At 40.7% G+C, this 18,831-nt stretch overlaps 1 protein-coding gene across 1 annotated transcript in view; it reads left to right on the top strand.

Moving 5' to 3' along the window:
- ZNF521 (zinc finger protein 521) overlaps positions 1–15,874 on the top strand; it is a 211,956-nt gene extending 196,082 nt beyond the window's left edge. Inside the window, exon 8 of the mRNA XM_082285413.1 lies at positions 15,583–15,874. Coding sequence (XP_082141539.1) covers positions 15,583–15,612 — 30 coding nt within the window. The 3' untranslated portion in view covers positions 15,613–15,874. The remainder of the gene's footprint in view (positions 1–15,582) is intronic.
- The last annotated feature ends 2,957 nt before the right edge of the window (positions 15,875–18,831 follow it).

The raw sequence follows: 18,831 nt of genomic DNA, 5'->3' as shown, positions 1-18,831 counted from the left end.
TGAACAGTACAGAGAAATTGTCACAGTTCAGGGTAAGAGCTGTTGATGGCAAATGCATCTTTCTTCCCAATCTGGGCATATTTTACTGTTTCTTGGTACAGTGGATCTCTGTTTCTCCATGTCAAGATCTGAACCAACGGCATTGTAAATTGAATAATATTTATTTACCCATCAGCTGAATTTTATTTTCTACAAGTTGATCTACTTTTTTAGCTGAAAAGCTCTCTTGCAGGCTGCAAGTTAATTGCTTCTTTGCTAGCCGAGACTTGAAATTCATGTGACCAAGTGCTATAAGCTAGTACAGTCTTAACTAAGCAGGTAGAGTATGAAGATTTTTTATTATTATTATTGCTGTAAGGCACTGTCAGAAGACTGGTGAGACTGTCTAGCTTCGAAAGAATTGCACTCAGCTCACAGAGATTTAGATGATGCTTTATCAACCTGGCACTTTACCACAATATTAAACTCAGAATATGGTTAAAAGACCATGTACTTGACTGCCACGGCAATATTAATTTGCAGTGTTTCACTGGATGTAATCTCATGTAGCCTGTTGTTTGTATTCCTTTAAAACTTATAAATCAAATCCAGACCTGGAATACCAGTGTATGAACTTAACAGATGTGCTGCCATAAGGGACCTGCTAGGTTATAAACTGCAGAAATGATCTTTTTCTATTTCAGATTTCTAGCTTATTCCAGGGAGATTTAGTAACCACAGAAGTAAGGTGGAAGGTCACGCGTTAGGACGGTAGCACCCACCCAGCACTTGACGTTGGGTGTAATTGTCAGGAAATCCACCTCTAATCATTTTATTATTCAGTTGTAGCATCCACCAAAGCTCCTGAGCAAAAGTAGGGCAAGAATGACTTCAGTAGCTCTGTGTCCAGGTTTTCTTAGGTGAAAGATCACTTTGAGATGACACAGCTGAGTAGTCAGGCTGAAATCCTGGTTGGTATTTTATTAATTTTGCACCAAGATAAATCTTGAAATTCTGACAAACTCCATGACAGGTGAAATTCCTTCTTGCAGAATCTGCTCAGCAAGAGGCTGCTCATTTCGTTCTGTTCAGAGGCAGGCAACAGGAGGGCAGCTTTATAATCAGCCCTCAAAGGAGCCCCGGCCGCCCCAGAGCCTTGGACTGATTGAATAACTCCTGGGCCTCTTCCCCTAGGCCTCCATCAGCAGGGGTCCTGTGGAAAGCAATCTCCCGCAGACTGGCACTGAAGTGAGCTTTAAACTACTATTTTCTGCTCTCCAGAGGAGCCTGGAGTACTAAAAGATAGATGGACTGCAGATATTTTATGAGAAACTGTCAGAAGAAGAGCAGAGTAAATGTTTTTTTCCCTCCTTCGAGTCACACACTGCATCACTGTAGAATTTTTCCCAGAATCTTTCACACTGAAAGTTTGAAATTAATTGGTCGCTAACCTTAATTTTCCCCCTCCCTCTTATTTTTCTTTTTTTCCCCTTCCCTCTTTTTCTTCTTCTCTCTTTTTTTTCCCCCTTAAATATTCACTCGGAGGCCCTTTGCTTAACCACAGTTGCAGAAAATCAGTACCATTTGCACTGAAATATTTATAATGACAGAATGAAAAATTGGATTCATTTTCTGGCCTGTAGCCGAACAGTCTGCAACTTTGCACAGCATTGTTTAGCATCTCTCGTTCCTTCCTTTCATTGGGGTCCTTTTCGGGCACACTCACACACGCACACTGCCCATGCTTCAGAGGAATGTTTAGCAAAACACAGAGCCATTTTTAATCTCAGCCTTGAGAAAACAACTTGTCTCTAACCTTGCCACCATCTGAGGGGGAAGCAAAGGGGGAGATCCCTGGGAAGCATGTAGAATTCCTCTTACAGGAGAGATTATGGAGGGTGACATGCAGTAATCTGTCCTCTGCAGTGAAGCAGCGTATGGCTGGAATTCTGCAAGTTGCTTTGGTGTGTTGCAGGGTAGGCAGGGTGGACTCAGTACCAGGCTGAATAGCAGGATCTTTCCAGAAAACCCTGTTCTGCCATCAGTTCCCTCCGTGGCCTTGAGAAACTCATTTGCCCACAAAGGAAAAGGTTGTCAAAAGCTCCCTTTTGTTCCTGAACAGAGACTGTAAAAATGCCCTATGCTTCTTTGCACCTCCAGAAAACAGAAGATGCTGGAACTGTACATATTTACTTCCCTTGAAGCAATGGTGTGAAGGTGAAGTGGTTGATGTTTGCAAAGAGCTTTGAAAATGAAAGTGCAGATCCTCAGGCTCCAATTTGCATCCCCTGCCAGTATAAAAGGTACCTTAGTCAGACAGCCAAGGATTCCCTCAGTACGCAGCAAATCCTGTTTCTTTTGCAAGCTGGGTCTGTATCACTCCCTTTTGGTCCTCACAGGCATGTCTCAGACTCCGATGAATTCCAGGGGTTTTTAATTGGTATAACAATCCCATGGGGCTATTATGAGCTGGCATAAGTTCGGGCAGCGTTAGGAATGCTTTAAAATGCACTGAGGACTATGGTACCCCACGATTCAAATATTTAGGCTGCATGGATTTACAATAATATTCAGTGAACATGTAGGAATTAATCTGAAAATGCACACAATTTAGCAGAGAATTGTAAGTCTCTACAGATGTCGGACTCTTGTGCAGAACTTAATAGAGAAATATATCTGTGAAAAGAGGTATTTCAAAAACCCTTAGAAATTACTCCCTGGTGAGATTGTAGATTGTCTTGACAATGTATTTGTTTCTGGAAAAGCAAGCCCTGTGGCCAAAATATTAATTCCTAATGCCTCAAAAGAGGCTTCTTGAGACCATACTGGGCTGCCCAAGGAAGTGGGTTCGGTGCAGGGGTGGATTCTGCAAGGTGCTGTGAATCTTCTGAAAATGCAGGTGACAGAAATTGCCTATCAAGGTCCAAAAATGTTGTCTTGCTAACTTCACCCATGTCAAATTTATGACATAGCTCTATTGCTGACAGCAGGTGTCTGTGTATAGTACTAAATTGTGATCTTTCAATTCCACATCACTCAACTAAGCACAAACTTTTTATTTCTTAGCTTTCTTCTGTAAAAGCTTCTTAATGCTGGCTCCCTCTCAATGCTCTTAGGAGCACAGTCTGAGCAGGTGTGCCTAGAAGCAGTAGGAAGGGGTGAACATCTGCTGTAGGCCTCAGTACAGCTCAGCTAACGCTGCAAAGCATTCCATGGTTTCTGAGGAACACATAGTTCTTATCATTCAAAGTTTCTTACGAACTCGCAGATTTGTCTTTTTACAATGTTTCCCAAGATACTTTGACAGGTCAGCCTGAAAGTGATGAGCGTTCTGACACAAAATGCATTGTCTCAGAAATTTTGCCTGCAGTTGTTTTACTTTAGTATCACTTTGATTTGAAAAGGAACTTCATACAAAGTGATGTGGTTTTAGGACATAACAAAAAAAAATCCAATATTGCGCTGCATGTGTTACAGAGATTTCCTGCTTAGCCCTTATTATTGCTTTCTGATTTTCTTTTTTCTTCATGTATATAAATGAAGAAGAGTATAATTTTTTTAATTTTTAACAGTTACTGAGAATCAAAACTAATAGAGATGAGAAAGAACATAAGCTTTAATTGCAAATATTAAATATGTTTTTAAACTGACAATTGGACAGCAGATTGCCCTGACTATTTAATCACACTTTAAGGGAGGTCATAGACCCAGAGTAGGCTCTTTCAAATCCAGATGTATTTCTTTGTTTGAGCTGACCAGGGCACAAATATACAGGTGTGTAATACGCCTTAGGATGCTGAAAAGATTTGTGGGGACAATAGACTCCAGACCACAGTGAGGTGACAGTACAGATGTAATGGAGTGGTGCAGAATTGTTACTGAACGTCAGGGACTGTAAGAGTAGCCCACAAACAAATGTTATATCTCACTGTTGAAGACAGTACCTTTCTAAGAAAGCTGTTTTCTCAGTGGGCCTGAACTGTTGTGTGGGTTTTGTTTGGAGTGCCAGTCTGTTTACTAAAGTTATTAGTTTATAAATTTTGCCATGGTAAAGTAACTGTGAGAGCTTTAAATTAGAATAAGTGCCACTTCTGTGTGGCAGGTTCCTTTGAGGGCTTATTAGAAAGCAGGCCTCCTGTTGCCTGCCCCTTTATGCATGGCACTATTGCTGTGGGTACTTGTTTATAGCTAAATTTTGAATTTATATAAGTGTGTGCTACAGTATGATGAATTGCCCTCCAATTGCGAAGATTCTGCTTTTTTTTTTTTTTCTGGGTTCAAGCTAATACTTTACTTTAAAGGGTTATTTTTATTAGGTGGGTTTTATTTTGATGAATTAAAATTAACTTGGAGTAACAAATTATATAAGATCATCTGGGTTATAGATTAGCCTCACCATAGCTACAGCACATCTTTTTGTACAGGAATTAAAGTTCTGTTTCAGATACCTTGGCACTAAATGTAGACAGCAAATGAGTGTTGTCTCTAGTTATTTTCCTCATAAATGTGATTCTTTTCACTCAATCCAAAGATTGCCACACTAAAACCAGTCCTAATGGGCAACGAGGGGTGAAAGCAGCAGCTGCAGGAGGCTGGATCCCCTAGCAGGAGATAGCCAAGGAAACAGCAGTATCACAGCATCACAAGCCAAAGAAAGAGTTGAGGGGTGAGGCATTTCTTTGACTGGCAGTACAGGGTTAAGGCACGATCTAATGACACGTCTGACTTGCAACATGTCAGTGGCCAGCTGTCTGACAGGAAACAGAATGACCAACCTCAGAGAATGACATTTGGTAGGATACTTCATCTATCTCAGGGAGGAAGGAAAAAGGCATAAAAGGATGCTTCTTTGTGTGGTACTTCTTGTTTGGGGGAGGAGTAATAAATTGTAGGAATTGGACTTCACTGCCTTCCCCCTTTTTTAGGTTCTGTAAACAGGAAAAAGTGAAAGTAAAATTCCTCCCATTTAGCTGTGGTCACATTTCACACTTCTTTTACACAAATGCAAATGAAAAAAAAAACCAAAACCAAACAAAAAACCAGAAAACAGAAGACAATAGAGAATCCAAACTTCTGCATTTTACAACCAACAACCACAATGACAAACATGAAATTTTATTGTCCTGGTACCACATGTTAGTAAATGCTCCAGATTTATTGATTTATAGTGTGTGTCTTCACAAAAATTAGAGAAGTAATGACTTTATTATAAAGGGCAAAATAGCATTCTGGTCTCTCTAAAAGTCATCTATAAAACATGGAGTTTCTTGGACTGAAAAGGGGGGAACTCAGATGAGGTTGTTCTAAGAACAAAATGTTTCAACATAGGGTTCTTAACTCTCTAACTAATCACCAGCTATGAAGGGAGAAAAATTGTCCTTAGTTTCTTTTCCAAGCAGTTGATTTGTAATTCACACACACACCAAGCCTGCCACATAAGCACTGTCCCAGCTCCTGCTATTCCTTGTTTGAAGAGCTGTAGGAATGAGGACTGTAAGACGTCCAAGATGGGCTGGCACAGTAACCGGTTGTGAAGGAAGTCAGAGAGCAAAATCCATGGGGGCCTCTGCTTATCAGCTCAGAAATCCTTGGCTGTTACCATCAAATCTGCTCAATCTGGCTTTCCTTGCAAACTGTCTCGAAAGAAAAAGATGCACCAATGTGCAACAGAGTTTGAAGCATTTAGAAGAGGAGGAGAGCTAGCAGAGCACCATAGCTTTTCCTTTTCTATCCTACACAGTCTAAAACTGAAATGCCATGGACAAGGGGAAAATTTTCATTTACATTCCTGATTTCGGGATCCAAAATACACTCCCATCCACTTCTACATTCTCCTAACTGGATGCACGTATGCTTGCTAGATGAATGACTTCCAAATATGATTTCCACATGTGAAAGGCAGGTTTGTCGATTTTAAAACTGGGCTTGTTCAGGGTTTGCTTTCACCTGAGTGAAAATGTTGTTGGTCACTGTGAGTTAATCTCGGGCTGATCCATACCCTCCAGTGTGCTGAGTGCTGTTGTACAAGGCCCCACGCACCACCTGGCAATGTGTGGGGAATCCAGATTCCAGGCTGTCCCCATGTCACCTGGTAAGCACAATACCCAGCCTTATGTCAGGAGGTAGGGAGGTGAACTCAGCGATCGATGCAAGTGTGGGATGTGTCTGTCTGCATAATAGGAGTGCAGACAAGTTACAGCACTTTTCTTTCAGACTCTATCAAGAAACATGTAATTTCACTTGTAATTTTGTCCAAGGGGTTCTTGTATGCGCACCTGTAGAAAACTGGAAAGTATCATTGTTTTAAAGGTTGCCCTTTGCATATAAATCACAGCTCTGTGTGCTTCCCCATTTTAATTGGGTGACCTTTTGAGTCCTATGGACAGGAGCTTAAATTCTGGACCGGCAGGTTGGTTGAAGATTTGAAATCAATTCATGTTTTAGCAGTTATTCTGCTTAAAAGCAGAGAAACTAAAATGGAAATTTCAGAAGAAAAATTCCCCTTGGAAAGTTCCTTTTTGCAAGTCATAGAAAACTTCATTGCAGACCAAATAGGTATGCATAAAATCCAGATTCATTTGTCAGTTTAAAATCCTTGAAAAGGATCAGGATTCATTGAGTATGAGAGAAAGAGGAGGAGTAAGAAACATGTAATGTTTCCAACAGGACATTTCTGTGCAATTATCAGTTTAAGCTTCCATTATTTGTCACTAATTACTGCACTGAGCTGTTAAATATTTAGTAGTAGTTTGTTTAATTGGGTTTGACCTATAAAGGAATCTGTGCATAGCATAGCTCCAGTTCCAGGAGCCAGTTTCTCACTCACAGCCAGGCAAATTTGTATTCACGTAAGATGAACACATATTGTCAGACAAAGGGGTTTGTTTTTGTTGTTTAGGTTTGTTACCTCTCTCTCCCCCACAGATTTATTTGTCTTTAAGGTATCTGAAATCAGAGCACAAAGTAGAAATGCTGCCTGTGGATGTAAAATGGGAGGTCGGTCAAACTTAAACTTGTTTACAGATGTTGTAGTTTAGAAAGCACCAGCATGATAAATTAAACATAAAGAAAAAAAAAAATAAAGCAGAGCAATAACTAGCCCATGAACACATGTGTCTTGTAAAACACTGACTTAATCCCTGAATATCTTATTAGGCAGTATTGCCTATCAACGCTTGTTGTCCCCTGTTACTCTGTTGTACTATAGCTGCAGACAGATCTGTATTAGTTCAGCTTTGGGTTCTGCTTGCTGTGTCTGACAGGGTGAAGAGACTTCTGGCTGTGCCCTCTGCAGAGGGTGTGCAAGAATCGATCAGTATATGAGCAATATTCACTTTGTTTTAAACCCTAAAGGCCTGGCTCTATTCTTGCTTGTTCCTATCTTGAAACTCCCTTGATTTCACTGGAGCTTTCCTTAATTTATACCAGGGTAACCATAACCATATTCTAAAGTAATAAGACTTTTGATATATTTCTCAGAAGTGCCTCCTTCTGCCTTTTTTGTTCAAGCTTTTATTCCCACTTAATGAACAATTTTCTTATTGGGGAAGAATGCTTGTATATTAATTTCAAACATTTGCAATATCACAAAAGCCTTGTTTTTCTACAGAAAAGACTTAGACCTGGATCCTGATTATCAGTACAGACCCTTTTTGAAGAATTGTTGTGAACATACCCTGACCATTGCCCCCCTCTCTCCATCACCTTCTCTTTGATGGGGTAGTGCACACACCTTTCCCGTGCAGCCAGGCACACCTCGCCTGAAATGGAAGATATTGTGGCAAGTTTCACTGCATTTCAATGAACAGCAGACAGAGTGAGGGAGGCTTATGGGAGGCGATTGCCTGGCACCATAGGTTAAAACAGCCTTCGAGCTACTCTGATTTATGTCAGAGGCTTAGCTGGGAGCCCCCTGCCAATGCTCATAATGAGGAAGGTGCAAGGATGGTGAACAGGCATCTGTGTTTGTGTCTGTTCTCTTCTGGTGACAATGATGAAAGTCTTATTTGCTGTACCCAGGAATATATGTCATTCTTTTCCATACAACAAATCTGTGATATATGTACTCGCATATAGTAATGAATCCAAAAGGAATCATTGACATTTTACTAGTGACTTACTGGAAGTCTCTGAAGAAAAATAGGTATCAGGGGTTTTGGTTTGGTTTGGGTTTGGTTTTAATTTTCAGTTTGCATCCCTGAGAACATGCTCTCCAATTTGAGATCTTTTTTAAAGGTAGTTTTTCTCTGGCCCAGCTGGCAGTGCTGAGTAGAAGAACCAGAATACTGAGAGTTTTACATAAATATGATAAAGAGTAAAATCTGATTAGCAGTCATGCTATTTCAGAAACATTAACATAATATCGAATCACATAGCTTAGGTGAATTAATTTATATGAATGACTGCAGTTCAGTGTGGACTTTCCTAAATTATCATTGTCAACAGTGGTCAGTCATGTCCCTAAGATAACCACTTAATTGGCCATCATGTCTGAGAACAGACCTGATTCTCAAAGGCTGGTAAACATCAACTCACCACACATAAATGGTATTTATGGGAACACAGATTCTCTTGGGATTTGGCCCCTTTTTTTGTTGTGGAAATAGGTCTGGTTTAGTTCAGATCAATTTCTTTGGGAATCTGAAGTTTCAGAGACTGTATTTTGTTAGGTCTGTGCTGCTGAGCAAACTTGGCCTGGATGAAACTCCATGCCTACTTTAGTGTATTTATAAATTCATTGTTGCTCCTCCTGCTCTGCCAGCTGCACTGCAGTACTGGAGATGCTGGTGGCAGGGACGCTTTGCTTGGATTTTTTCTGTTCTCTCCAGAACTCCAAAGTATCCATTCAGCCTCCTACTTTTCACCTATGAAAAACTATTAGACATCATCTCTGTTCTAGCTCCCTCATTCACTCAGCATAAGTGTGACCATTGAAATATGAATATATATTTGTGTCAGAAGCATTGTAATTTCTGGGGTGAAGCACATCAGAAACATTTGTTAGTTCCAACATTTCAGATACAGTAATTAATTTCTTGTAGTTAGTGTTTTATGAAAGGAAGGGTGGGGCTTGAGAGGGGAAATAATCGCTCATTTGTTAATCAGCTTCAACTGAAGTTGCTCTTTTTGTATTTCACATATGTGAAAAAGACAGAAATGTTTACAATCTTAGCATTCATAGATGCTCTGTCAGTACAATTAAGGATTATAGAGTCATAGAATGAACCTGGATATGTCCCTAACCTTCAATTAATTCATTTGGTGGACTGCACTATGGAAGTCATTACCCTTAGTACTGGAACCCAAATCCCACCTATACTACATTTTTACCCACATAGCAACTGAGCCTTAGAAATCCACTTAGAAATCCACACTGAATATTCTTAATTGCTTGCAGCAGCAGTGCAGCCAGGGCTGTAATGTGTTGGGGCATTGAAAGTAAGTTTACTGCTTTCAGATGCTTCGAAATGGCCCAGATATTCTACTGAAACCAGCTCCTGAGCATGCAGATTTGGTTTCATGTCTGATTTGGGGTTGGCTGAGTCTCTTCCTCTCCTGGGATGAACATCAGGAAAAAAATACTAACCCTGAGGTCTGTGAAGCTGTGAAATAGCCTCCCAAGAGGAGCATTGGAAGCTCTAATTAAAATTGGACTGGGCAAAACACTTGAAATTACACTATAGGCAATAATCCAACACTGGCAAGATGGGTGGAGAAAACGCCCTAATGGGTCTTTTCTGTCTTTAAATTCTATGAATTCTTGTTCTTCTCTTTTATTATGCTATTTCACCTTTTTGTTTAATGGTGACATAGTGTCACCTAGAAAGTATTATAAGACACTATTGTGAGCTGAGTGAGATGATGTTAAATGTCAAAAGAAAATGCAACAGTTTTTCTGCAGGTTCACAGTGATTATATGGAGAAAGGAAAAAGAGAAGCTGACTGTAAGCAAGGGACATGAGTGCAGTGGTTTTGATCTGTAAGACAGTGGCAAATGCACTGCATGCCTGCAATATGCATGTTTATCATTTTGACACTGCATTTCACATTCTCTGCTTATGAAGAACAGCCACATTCCACCAAATCTAACACAGGTGTGGAAAAGTCATTTACTGCAACTGCATACATCACTCAGATTGCTGGAGACATCTTCTATCCCAGGGTTTCACATATTCCCAAAGACCTGGACTAAATAATGTATTTTTACATGCTAATTTATAGTTTGTATTTAATCTTAGTATCACACAAATTTAAGTAACTCATCGATTCAATCCTTGGGTATAATCATATTACAGTTTACCAGGAAAGAATCCTTCAGCAATATAATGGGACCTTGACAAGGAACTCTGTGCTGCAATACTGAAGCAGCACAAATCTGAAGAAACAGTGTGAAAACTAATCCTTTGTGATACCTTTTTTATAGTTTAGTCTGAAAAAGTTTCAGTTATTTGGTTTTGGTGTTACCACTTAATACTCCTCTTCCCTCCTCCCTCTCCTTTCCACATGGTACAGTATTCCAACTGTGTCCAGTACAGAGCTTTCTGCTCTGTGAGAGGTCATGACAACCAGTTATGTAATAATGCACCAGACCGAAGTTCTGGAAAGCATGTTGATCCTGTGCTAGGTTTTGCTAGGCTTGCCTTCCCACGAGCCTTTCTTTCTTCCCCTTTGGTTCTGGAAAATCCAACATCCTCTTCTTAGCTGCAGACAGTTTGAAAAGCGTGGTACAGGATAAGAAGTTGGAATAAAAAAGAAGGGAAGAGAAGCAGAAAATCTTGATTAGAAAGTATAATTTAATAGAACGGGTATTGAACCAAATGTATTGATTAATGTGGTAGATATAGTACTTATATTGATTCAAACTAGAGATTTAGTACTAAAAGCTGTAAGCCAAAAAGCTGTTGCAGATTGCTACAAAAGTCAGTTTAATGCTGTCCTTGAGAATGCCTTCACAAAGAAATTCTTCTAATGTTTGAGGAGTAGGTAGAATGCGGTATATGTCAGTTTGATCCCGGAGGGTTTTATTTTGTACTCTAATAGCTGTTACGAGCCTACATTATATCCAAGGAGTAATTTTCCTTAGGGGTGCCCAGCTCGCTTTGTGTCAATATTCTAGCATTTTAAGTCACGTACAGTATATGCTTCTGGGAACAGTGCAGGAGCCAGCCAGACTCATAATGGTCTGCATTCATTAATAAAGGCAGAAGCTTCTGTCCCTCCATTGCCCACTACAGGGATGCCTCCCTGGTCTTCGGGGACCCGTACAGACACATTTAAAGAAAGCTTTATTTTGAGTGGGCAGGAGATGAAATGCAGGACTTGCAGGCATTTCCTAAGTCAGCTATATGCCCGAGCACAGGGGTGACCTTAATGGGTCAAAGAAGAATGCAGGTCAAAAGACTTATTATCCAGCCTGTTGGAAACCAATTGCTTTTGTTAAAAAAAAAGTAAATTGTAGCGCTTAAAGGTTGATAGTAATGTAGAGTTCTGTTTTACAACCTGGAGCTGGATTGCAGTGTGGTGGGGTGCATTTTTATTTTTTTGAATGCAAAAAACTACAAGATGGTCTGTAATGTACACAGATAAAGGATTCCAGATAAGTGATAACATGTAGGGTACCATAATTACTTAATCAGTAATGATTGATTTCTCATGTTTGTGTTCTTGAACTAAGGAAAAAATAACATGCTGCTGTGGTACTGTTACCATCTGTTGAAATAATGCACCTACATTTCATCTTTATACCTCTTCACGTGTACCCTCTTTGCACTGTTTGTCAGGTACAGCCATGTCTTGCTTCATCTGGTCATAAAACACAGAAGTCCCATTTAAATTGAATGCAACTGCAGTTCACATTAAGGATTCTAATGGGCTACTGAGTCTGTGGCTATCTGTGGGTATTTTTTTCTTTGTTAATTTTGATGCTGTGGGCGGCAACTTTTTGCTAGCTATTACTTCTCATGTTCCCTTTGAAACACAAAGGCACGCACCAAACAAGAAGTATTATTACCTCTTTTGTCTCGAGCCTTTCTGCAAAGAAACCTTTCTGTATTTGTTTGCCAAGGAGATTCTTCCACGCAGTATTATCCTGAAATTCTTTGCATGTTTTCAAGTCCTTAACACTAACAACAGGGACATCTCAGAGCATTTTCATCCAGGAAAGTGGTGGCATGTAATTTTATAGGAGGTCACATAACAGTTGGGATTCTGGATTCAGTTATCAAAAATAATTATTTCTAGGAATAGGGCAAATGCACTTAAAGAGTTTATTTTGGTTGTGAAATATATTGAGTTCAGGTTTTCCCAGGTAATATACCTGCTTTCCAGATAACACTGAGACACAGAAATTTTGGCTGTAGGAGTTTCCCTGGTTTGTGTCTACACAGTAACAAATGCAGTGACACACACACACACCTCCTGCTTCCCTGTTCCTCCATTTTGTGCATGCAAAGCTTGCATTTGTATTTGCAAACTAGTGTCTCCTCATGAGCTCCCAGCTCTGGGAAATTGGAACACAGCTGTTGCTGAAGGCCAGGAAAGATTATAGTGAGAAAAAATATTTTCCCCTTTCCATGGCTAAGCAGGAAATCGACATTTTTGCTTTGTAGGGAGACTACTACATAATTAAACAGATGTGCTTATGCACAATCAGATTTGGGGGAGGCAAAGAAGGGGAGCATATGATACCTCCTGTACTTCGGTAAATGACTTCTCTTTGGTGAGTGGATGTACTAATTGCTCCAAACTCAGGCAAAGTAGTTGAACTTTCTGGAGGAGGCGCGTTTCAGGCTTGTCTAGCGTGTCTTTAGTGAAGGGCAGCGTGCTCTCCGAGCCACACAGGGGATCTCAAGTGTAATATTGTGCTCTCCCTGGGTGTGCCGCGCTCCCATGGCCCTGCCGCGTCCCTGCCGGCGGGAGCTCCAAATTCTGCTTTCCCCGCCTGCCTGATCTCCCACTGCCGGGGAGGCGGGAGCTCGCTGCACACGAGGCAGAGAGACTATCGGAGTCGAGATCTGCTGCGTGGGAAATAGAGGAGAATTTTTGCCCTAAATTTTTAAACACAACACCCCTCATAAAAACAACAACTGTTCATAACTGGGATTAATGTTTGCAATTTTCAGTCACTTAGACATGGGGTCTCCAATAGATGGCGTTTGGTAGAGTGGAATATGGCTCTCTGTGGGATTACAGAATTCTCTTCCTTTTCTTATCTCTCTCCTCCCATCCTTTGCCTGCTTGTCTTGTCTATGTTATGTTCCTGAAGCGCTTCCACTTTGTATTTTTTTGCAACTTAGCCAAATAGGTATTCTCCCTAGTCCCTCACATTTGGGGAGCCTTAATTACTTTGGAAACAGTGTTTTGTTTTGACTGTTTACAACAGTATAGTTGCCTTTTTAAGGCCTAAACTGTTCAAAGCACCTCATGTTCCTATCCTGCCCTGTCTCATTCTTCTCTGCAGCACTTGCTTGGTTTTTTCTATTATTTCTTCATTATCTCCAGAGAATCTCATTTTGCACCAGGGCACAGGAGTCAGGGACACTGAGAGCTGGGGCAAGTCAATCCTTATGCTGTGTTTTATTTTGTTTCCTTCATATTTGGGCATTTTAACTTTTTAATCAAAAATGTCATTGCAGCGAGAGTTACGGCTGCAATTCTAAAACACCTTTTGACTGCTTCATATGCAGCTGTTCATCCAGCTTCATACTGATTATGCATTTTTCACTTAGTGAAAAGAAATAAAAAATGGGCATGACTGACGTGCTTGCTCTCAGTAGACTAGAAACAAAAGACCCCCCCCAAATATCTGTGTGCAATGTAACGATTGGTATATTACTTCACCTGCTCAGAAGCAGAGAATAAAATCAGAACTCAGGCTGCCACCCCATATTTAACTTGTCCTGTTGTTTCTAGGTACTGCAGGGTCTCTAATAAGCCTGTGGTGCTATGCTGTAAGTGCTGCAATAAATGGACACAACAGGATGACAAAAGGACTGGCTGTCAGGCTTAACTCTTAATTTCCTTGCTTTTGTGCTTTAAAGTCAAAGCCCATCACCTGTGACCAGCCAACGTTTTTGGCTGCATCTATTGTTATGGCTTTACAGCATTTTAAAATTATTTTATGGGAAGGATGAGGAACTAGATGAAATCAAGTGGTGGAGCATATTTTTTTGGCCTTGGACAGTCTGGAACTCCTGCCATCAGCATTAAATCATTTTGTATTCACATCTGGAAATTGCATCTTTGAGTGTCACTGGGTCATTTTCCTTTAATCTTGAGAATGGCACTACATTAAAAATTCCTCAGTCTTACTGTAAGATCCTTTCCTTGCCAAATGTCCCATGAACTATTATTTGTGTGCGTGCAGAGTTTAGGGAGAGCGAAGGAGGACGGGAGAGAGGATTCTCAGGCTGGTCTGCAGTCACGCTGTGTTTCACATTCATTTCACCGTGGCTGTTTTCATGTGCCCTTTCATGGGTGGCTCTGGAGGGTATGGTTCAGTAGATGTTCACTTTGTTGTAAATGATGACTGTCTTTTGGGAACAGGTTCATCCTAAAGTGCGTTAGTCCAAAGAGGTTTAAAGACAGATTAACTTAATAAAGTGGAGTGAAGGGTCTGGATGTGCTGGGAGCAAATCACAGGATGTGACACCCCTGCCCTCTGGGTCACTGGCCCAAATCTGGCCCCACAAACTAAGGGGAAAATTCATCACTAATCAGTGGCTGCCCTGTTGTCTGAGAAGCAGTATTCACAGACATTTTCTGGTAATCTGTGGATCCAGTGTACACTGTTGAAAATTTAAGATGTATTGGATTGGTCCCTTGCTCTTACGTCAATGCTTGTGAAGGATCTGAGCCAGTACAGGCAGCACAACAGCATCTTTCTGAAAGTGGTCGATTCCATTTGAGGGCTGGTAGGAAAGAGGGTGAAACTGGTGTTTGCTACTTGATTTGGTGATTACTTGTACAGGAAAGGAGAATTTAAGACTCCAAAGTCCGTGCTGTGTTACTACACATAAGGCACTGCCTTCATCTGAGGCAAAATACCTGTGGTTTTTGGTGACCAAAGGGCAGCCTGTGCCAGCCCCTCCTGTTTTCTCATCAGTCTCTGACCTCTCTAGCAGAGAGCACCTCTTACCAGACTAAACTGTGCCATACCATGTGGGGGAAATAGGTTTTACTGCAGGAGTGCATTTGAAGCAGTACCACAGTCTAGGAAGCACAGGCCAGTTAGCGTGAGACTTTTATGGCAAATGCACTTCTCATTTTCACAATGCATAAACCATGAGCTGCGTGTAAGCAGACACCAGAACTACTGACCTGGTCTGCAGTTTCACTGGGGCAGGTCAGCCCACACCTTACCTGGAGACACTGTGTTGCCCTTCTTGTGGAACATGTAAAGAATACTGGTGTGAAACAGCTGGGGAGAACAACTCTCTTCCATAATGATGCTGTTTCTGGCTAGTTTAAACAAGGAGGGGTCGAGAAAACTCTTTTTCCAGCCCATCATTTTGCAAGACATGTTGGAAGAATTGTTTTTGCATCCTTCTTTCACACAGAAATGTCTGTCCTGTGACTAAGTTGTTTCTTTTGTTTTTGTTGCAGAACCATACGATGACCCAGCACAGCAGTTAGTGCAAGGCCTGACTCTTCCAGAGAATTCTTTGTGGCACAAAAAGGGAACACATTTTACTCTTTGCACGAAACTTTCATTGTTAATGTATATTATTCAGAATCATTGTATTGTACCATAAAACTTGTATTATCGAAACTGTTGGATGTTCATGTGTTTGAACTTTTGAGCACCGGATAGACTTCCTGTATATAAAGTGTTGCACATGTATTATGTTGTCTGATACTAAAATGGTCTTATAAAGACAAGTGGACTTGGGCCCTATTCAAGAAAGATACAAATAATAATAATACTGTGTGAGGGGGAAAAAATAGCTTAAGAAAACGAGTCATTTTCAAGGAGGAGGGAGAAGGTAATAGCTATGTTCCATTACAGCTCTGTTTGGCCTCCCTTTCGTTTAAACTTCAGTCTAGAAATCTCTCTTTTGGTATACAAACGGATGAATCTAAGACTATTTTTTATTGCTGAAGATTCTTGCAAAAAAATATGAAGAGACTCTTTCTCACAGAGCAGGAACCCACAGTTGAATAAGGCCCATATATATATTTGTAAGCCTTGCGATATGACAGATAGCATTACCATATATGCAATAGTTGTTATGTAGTTTGTCAAAGAATTTTTTTCCTGGATACCATTTGAAGCTTTGAGTGTTCAAGACTTTCCTTAATGATTTCACATGGCCAAATTCTTGAATCAGTTGAACTAACCTGTATGTTACTGTTATTAATGTTTACTCTGCGGTCTGAACCTGGAGATTACTGGAATTGTTTTCCAAAAGGAAATAAATTCAGTTTACCATTATGTGTGAGCGTGCTTTGTGTCTTGTCTTTTTCCTCAGAAAGTAGCATTATTATTACGGCTGCTGTATTACCTAAAGAACCACCACGGTCTGGACTCCCACTGTATCAGGATCTGTACACTGCTCAGTAGGAAAAGGCTGCTTTTCTCAAAGGTAGGCATTTAAATAAATGTAATAGTAGAAACAGATCTGCCAGCCCACTGCAAGGCAATGTGTGCTTGAGGGTGATATTCACTGTTTTCTGGGTTTATTTGTTTCTTTCATTTGTCTGTCTCTGTGCACACTTGACACGCTGGTTGCCAGCGGAGTCACCGCGTATCTTCTGTGTATAATTATCAGTAAATTTAAATGCAGTATCACTTAGTGAGCTGGGTCTGGTACTGACGAGAGGCAGCCACCACAGCTCTGCCAGCAGCGCTGTTAAGCTGACATCCCCCACCCTCTCCTCTGGCATGGGTAGCAGAACTGGAGGTGATGCACACCACGGGGTGATGCTCACTGGCACCACGCCCCGGGGGGAGCTCTCACAACACCTCACAGCTTTGCTCAGGTCTGAATTGGCTCCTGACTGCCTGCAGTTCCAAGGAGAAGAAAAAAGGGGATAAAAACTCTCCTTGCCTGCCACTGTCCCCCACTACTCCAGCTCACCTACAAAAGAGGACCAAAAAAACATTCCCCACTATTCTAGTATCTTATCCTATTGCTGGAATTCTGGTCTTATCCCATGGAAACCAGTGCTGCTGAAATACTGCCTTTACACAGCCACACATCACAACAAGTCCAAATGTCTAGAACTGCTTGCCTAGTGCTGTCAAGGTAGATATAAAGTGTGATTTCCAATTTGCTGAATGTAACAATTTGACTTCTTACAGATGGAAGACAGAAAGAAAACAAGTAAAGTCAGAAAGTGTCTGGCTACCAGATATTCCAAGAAAAAATGTGCCATATTTAAAACTCTGGCTTTGAAAATATTGTGCAGATTTTACTAAATACAAGAAAGAAATTCCTAGATTTTGTATTAATATCTCATTTGTGCTGACAAAAGGATAAATGCAGTCATGAATACACAAGGCTTGTAAAATGCCAGCTCAATTTATAAGTCAGAAATCGTTCCCATTCTTATTCTCATTAATATATTACTCATCTCAGCCAAATTGAATGTGATATGTTCTTTATTTTTGACAGATACCTTAAAGGATATAAGGCATTTCAGCCTTCATGTGTGAAAGTGTGACATATTGGTTAAGACTGAAAATAACATGTCTGTAGTATAGTTCAAGTATATAAGAAATATTACACCCTACTGTTTTTGTAAATGCCAGAGTGCCACTGAGTTGAGACAGATGGTAGCAAGGAAAGATGCAATCTTATAATCAAAAGCTAAAATATGTCAAAAATATGTTAGCAAGCAAAACATAGTCTATTACTAGCGTCTCTTGTCATGACAGCTTGCAAAACATGCAAAGATGTTGAATTTCTAGATATGTAAATAAAGGAACAGTAAACACAGCAACAGCAAATGTGGTGAAGACTTCAGGCATCAATTCTCCCTTGAGGTCAGCGCAGGGGGATAGAGGGGTCTTGTGGCCACGGGCAGCCCCAGGTGGCTTCTGAGAGCTGGTTGCTGGTATCAAGTGCTGGAATCCTCTTACCTTTTCTAAACTAACAGGTTTCTCAGTGATACCTAAATAGCTGTTTAAATAGATTATGGAAGACATCCGAACTTCCCAATGAGAACTGAGTACTGCTTGGGGAATTACCACAGCATTTAGAAAAATCAACAGGAGAGGCAGATCATCTTGCCTGTTGGAAGAAGAGACACGGCACTCTGTGTGCGTGTGCGCATTTCAGCTGTGGCATGCCTCTCTCTGCCCTGGGTTAGCAAAAGGTAAGAGAAGCCCCTCCTCATGCCCTTAGCCTAATGTAAAAGGATAAATCTGTTCAAGGGTTGTGTGGATAGATTGATGGACAAGGTATCCTTTTACCTCTGAGACCAGCTATATTCCCAAGATTTCAAGTGGACATGAGTTTTGCTCTAAGTGATAGTTTAATAAAGCAATTAGTCCTTCTGCTTGTTTGCCGGAGCTATGTTTAGGAAATGTCACAGACCTAACGCAGATATAAATACAGAATTTGCACTGCAGAAGTGAAGAGACCTACCCAGACAATATCTTGAGCACTGGATTTATGAGGAAATGCACTGATTCTTTATCTGAACAAAAGATTGTCCAGGAGTAAGCATGTATTAGGCCTTTATGACATTCAGCTACCCAAACCCAGAATTTCTACCATCATACATGTGTTCATACCAGTTGCCTCTAAGTTATTCTTTCCAATCCATTTTAGGCGGTTCAGTCCATATGGAGGTTATCGGAATTCTTTTGGTTCAAGACCAGTGCTCTCACTGCTTTCCCTGATTTAC

This window comes from Coloeus monedula (genome assembly GCF_965178545.1).
Source record: "Coloeus monedula genome assembly, chromosome: 1".
In the NCBI taxonomy this organism is placed as follows: domain Eukaryota; kingdom Metazoa; phylum Chordata; class Aves; order Passeriformes; family Corvidae; genus Coloeus; species Coloeus monedula.
Note: the sequence above shows the minus strand (reverse complement) of the source record. Positions and strands in the feature narration are given on the sequence as shown.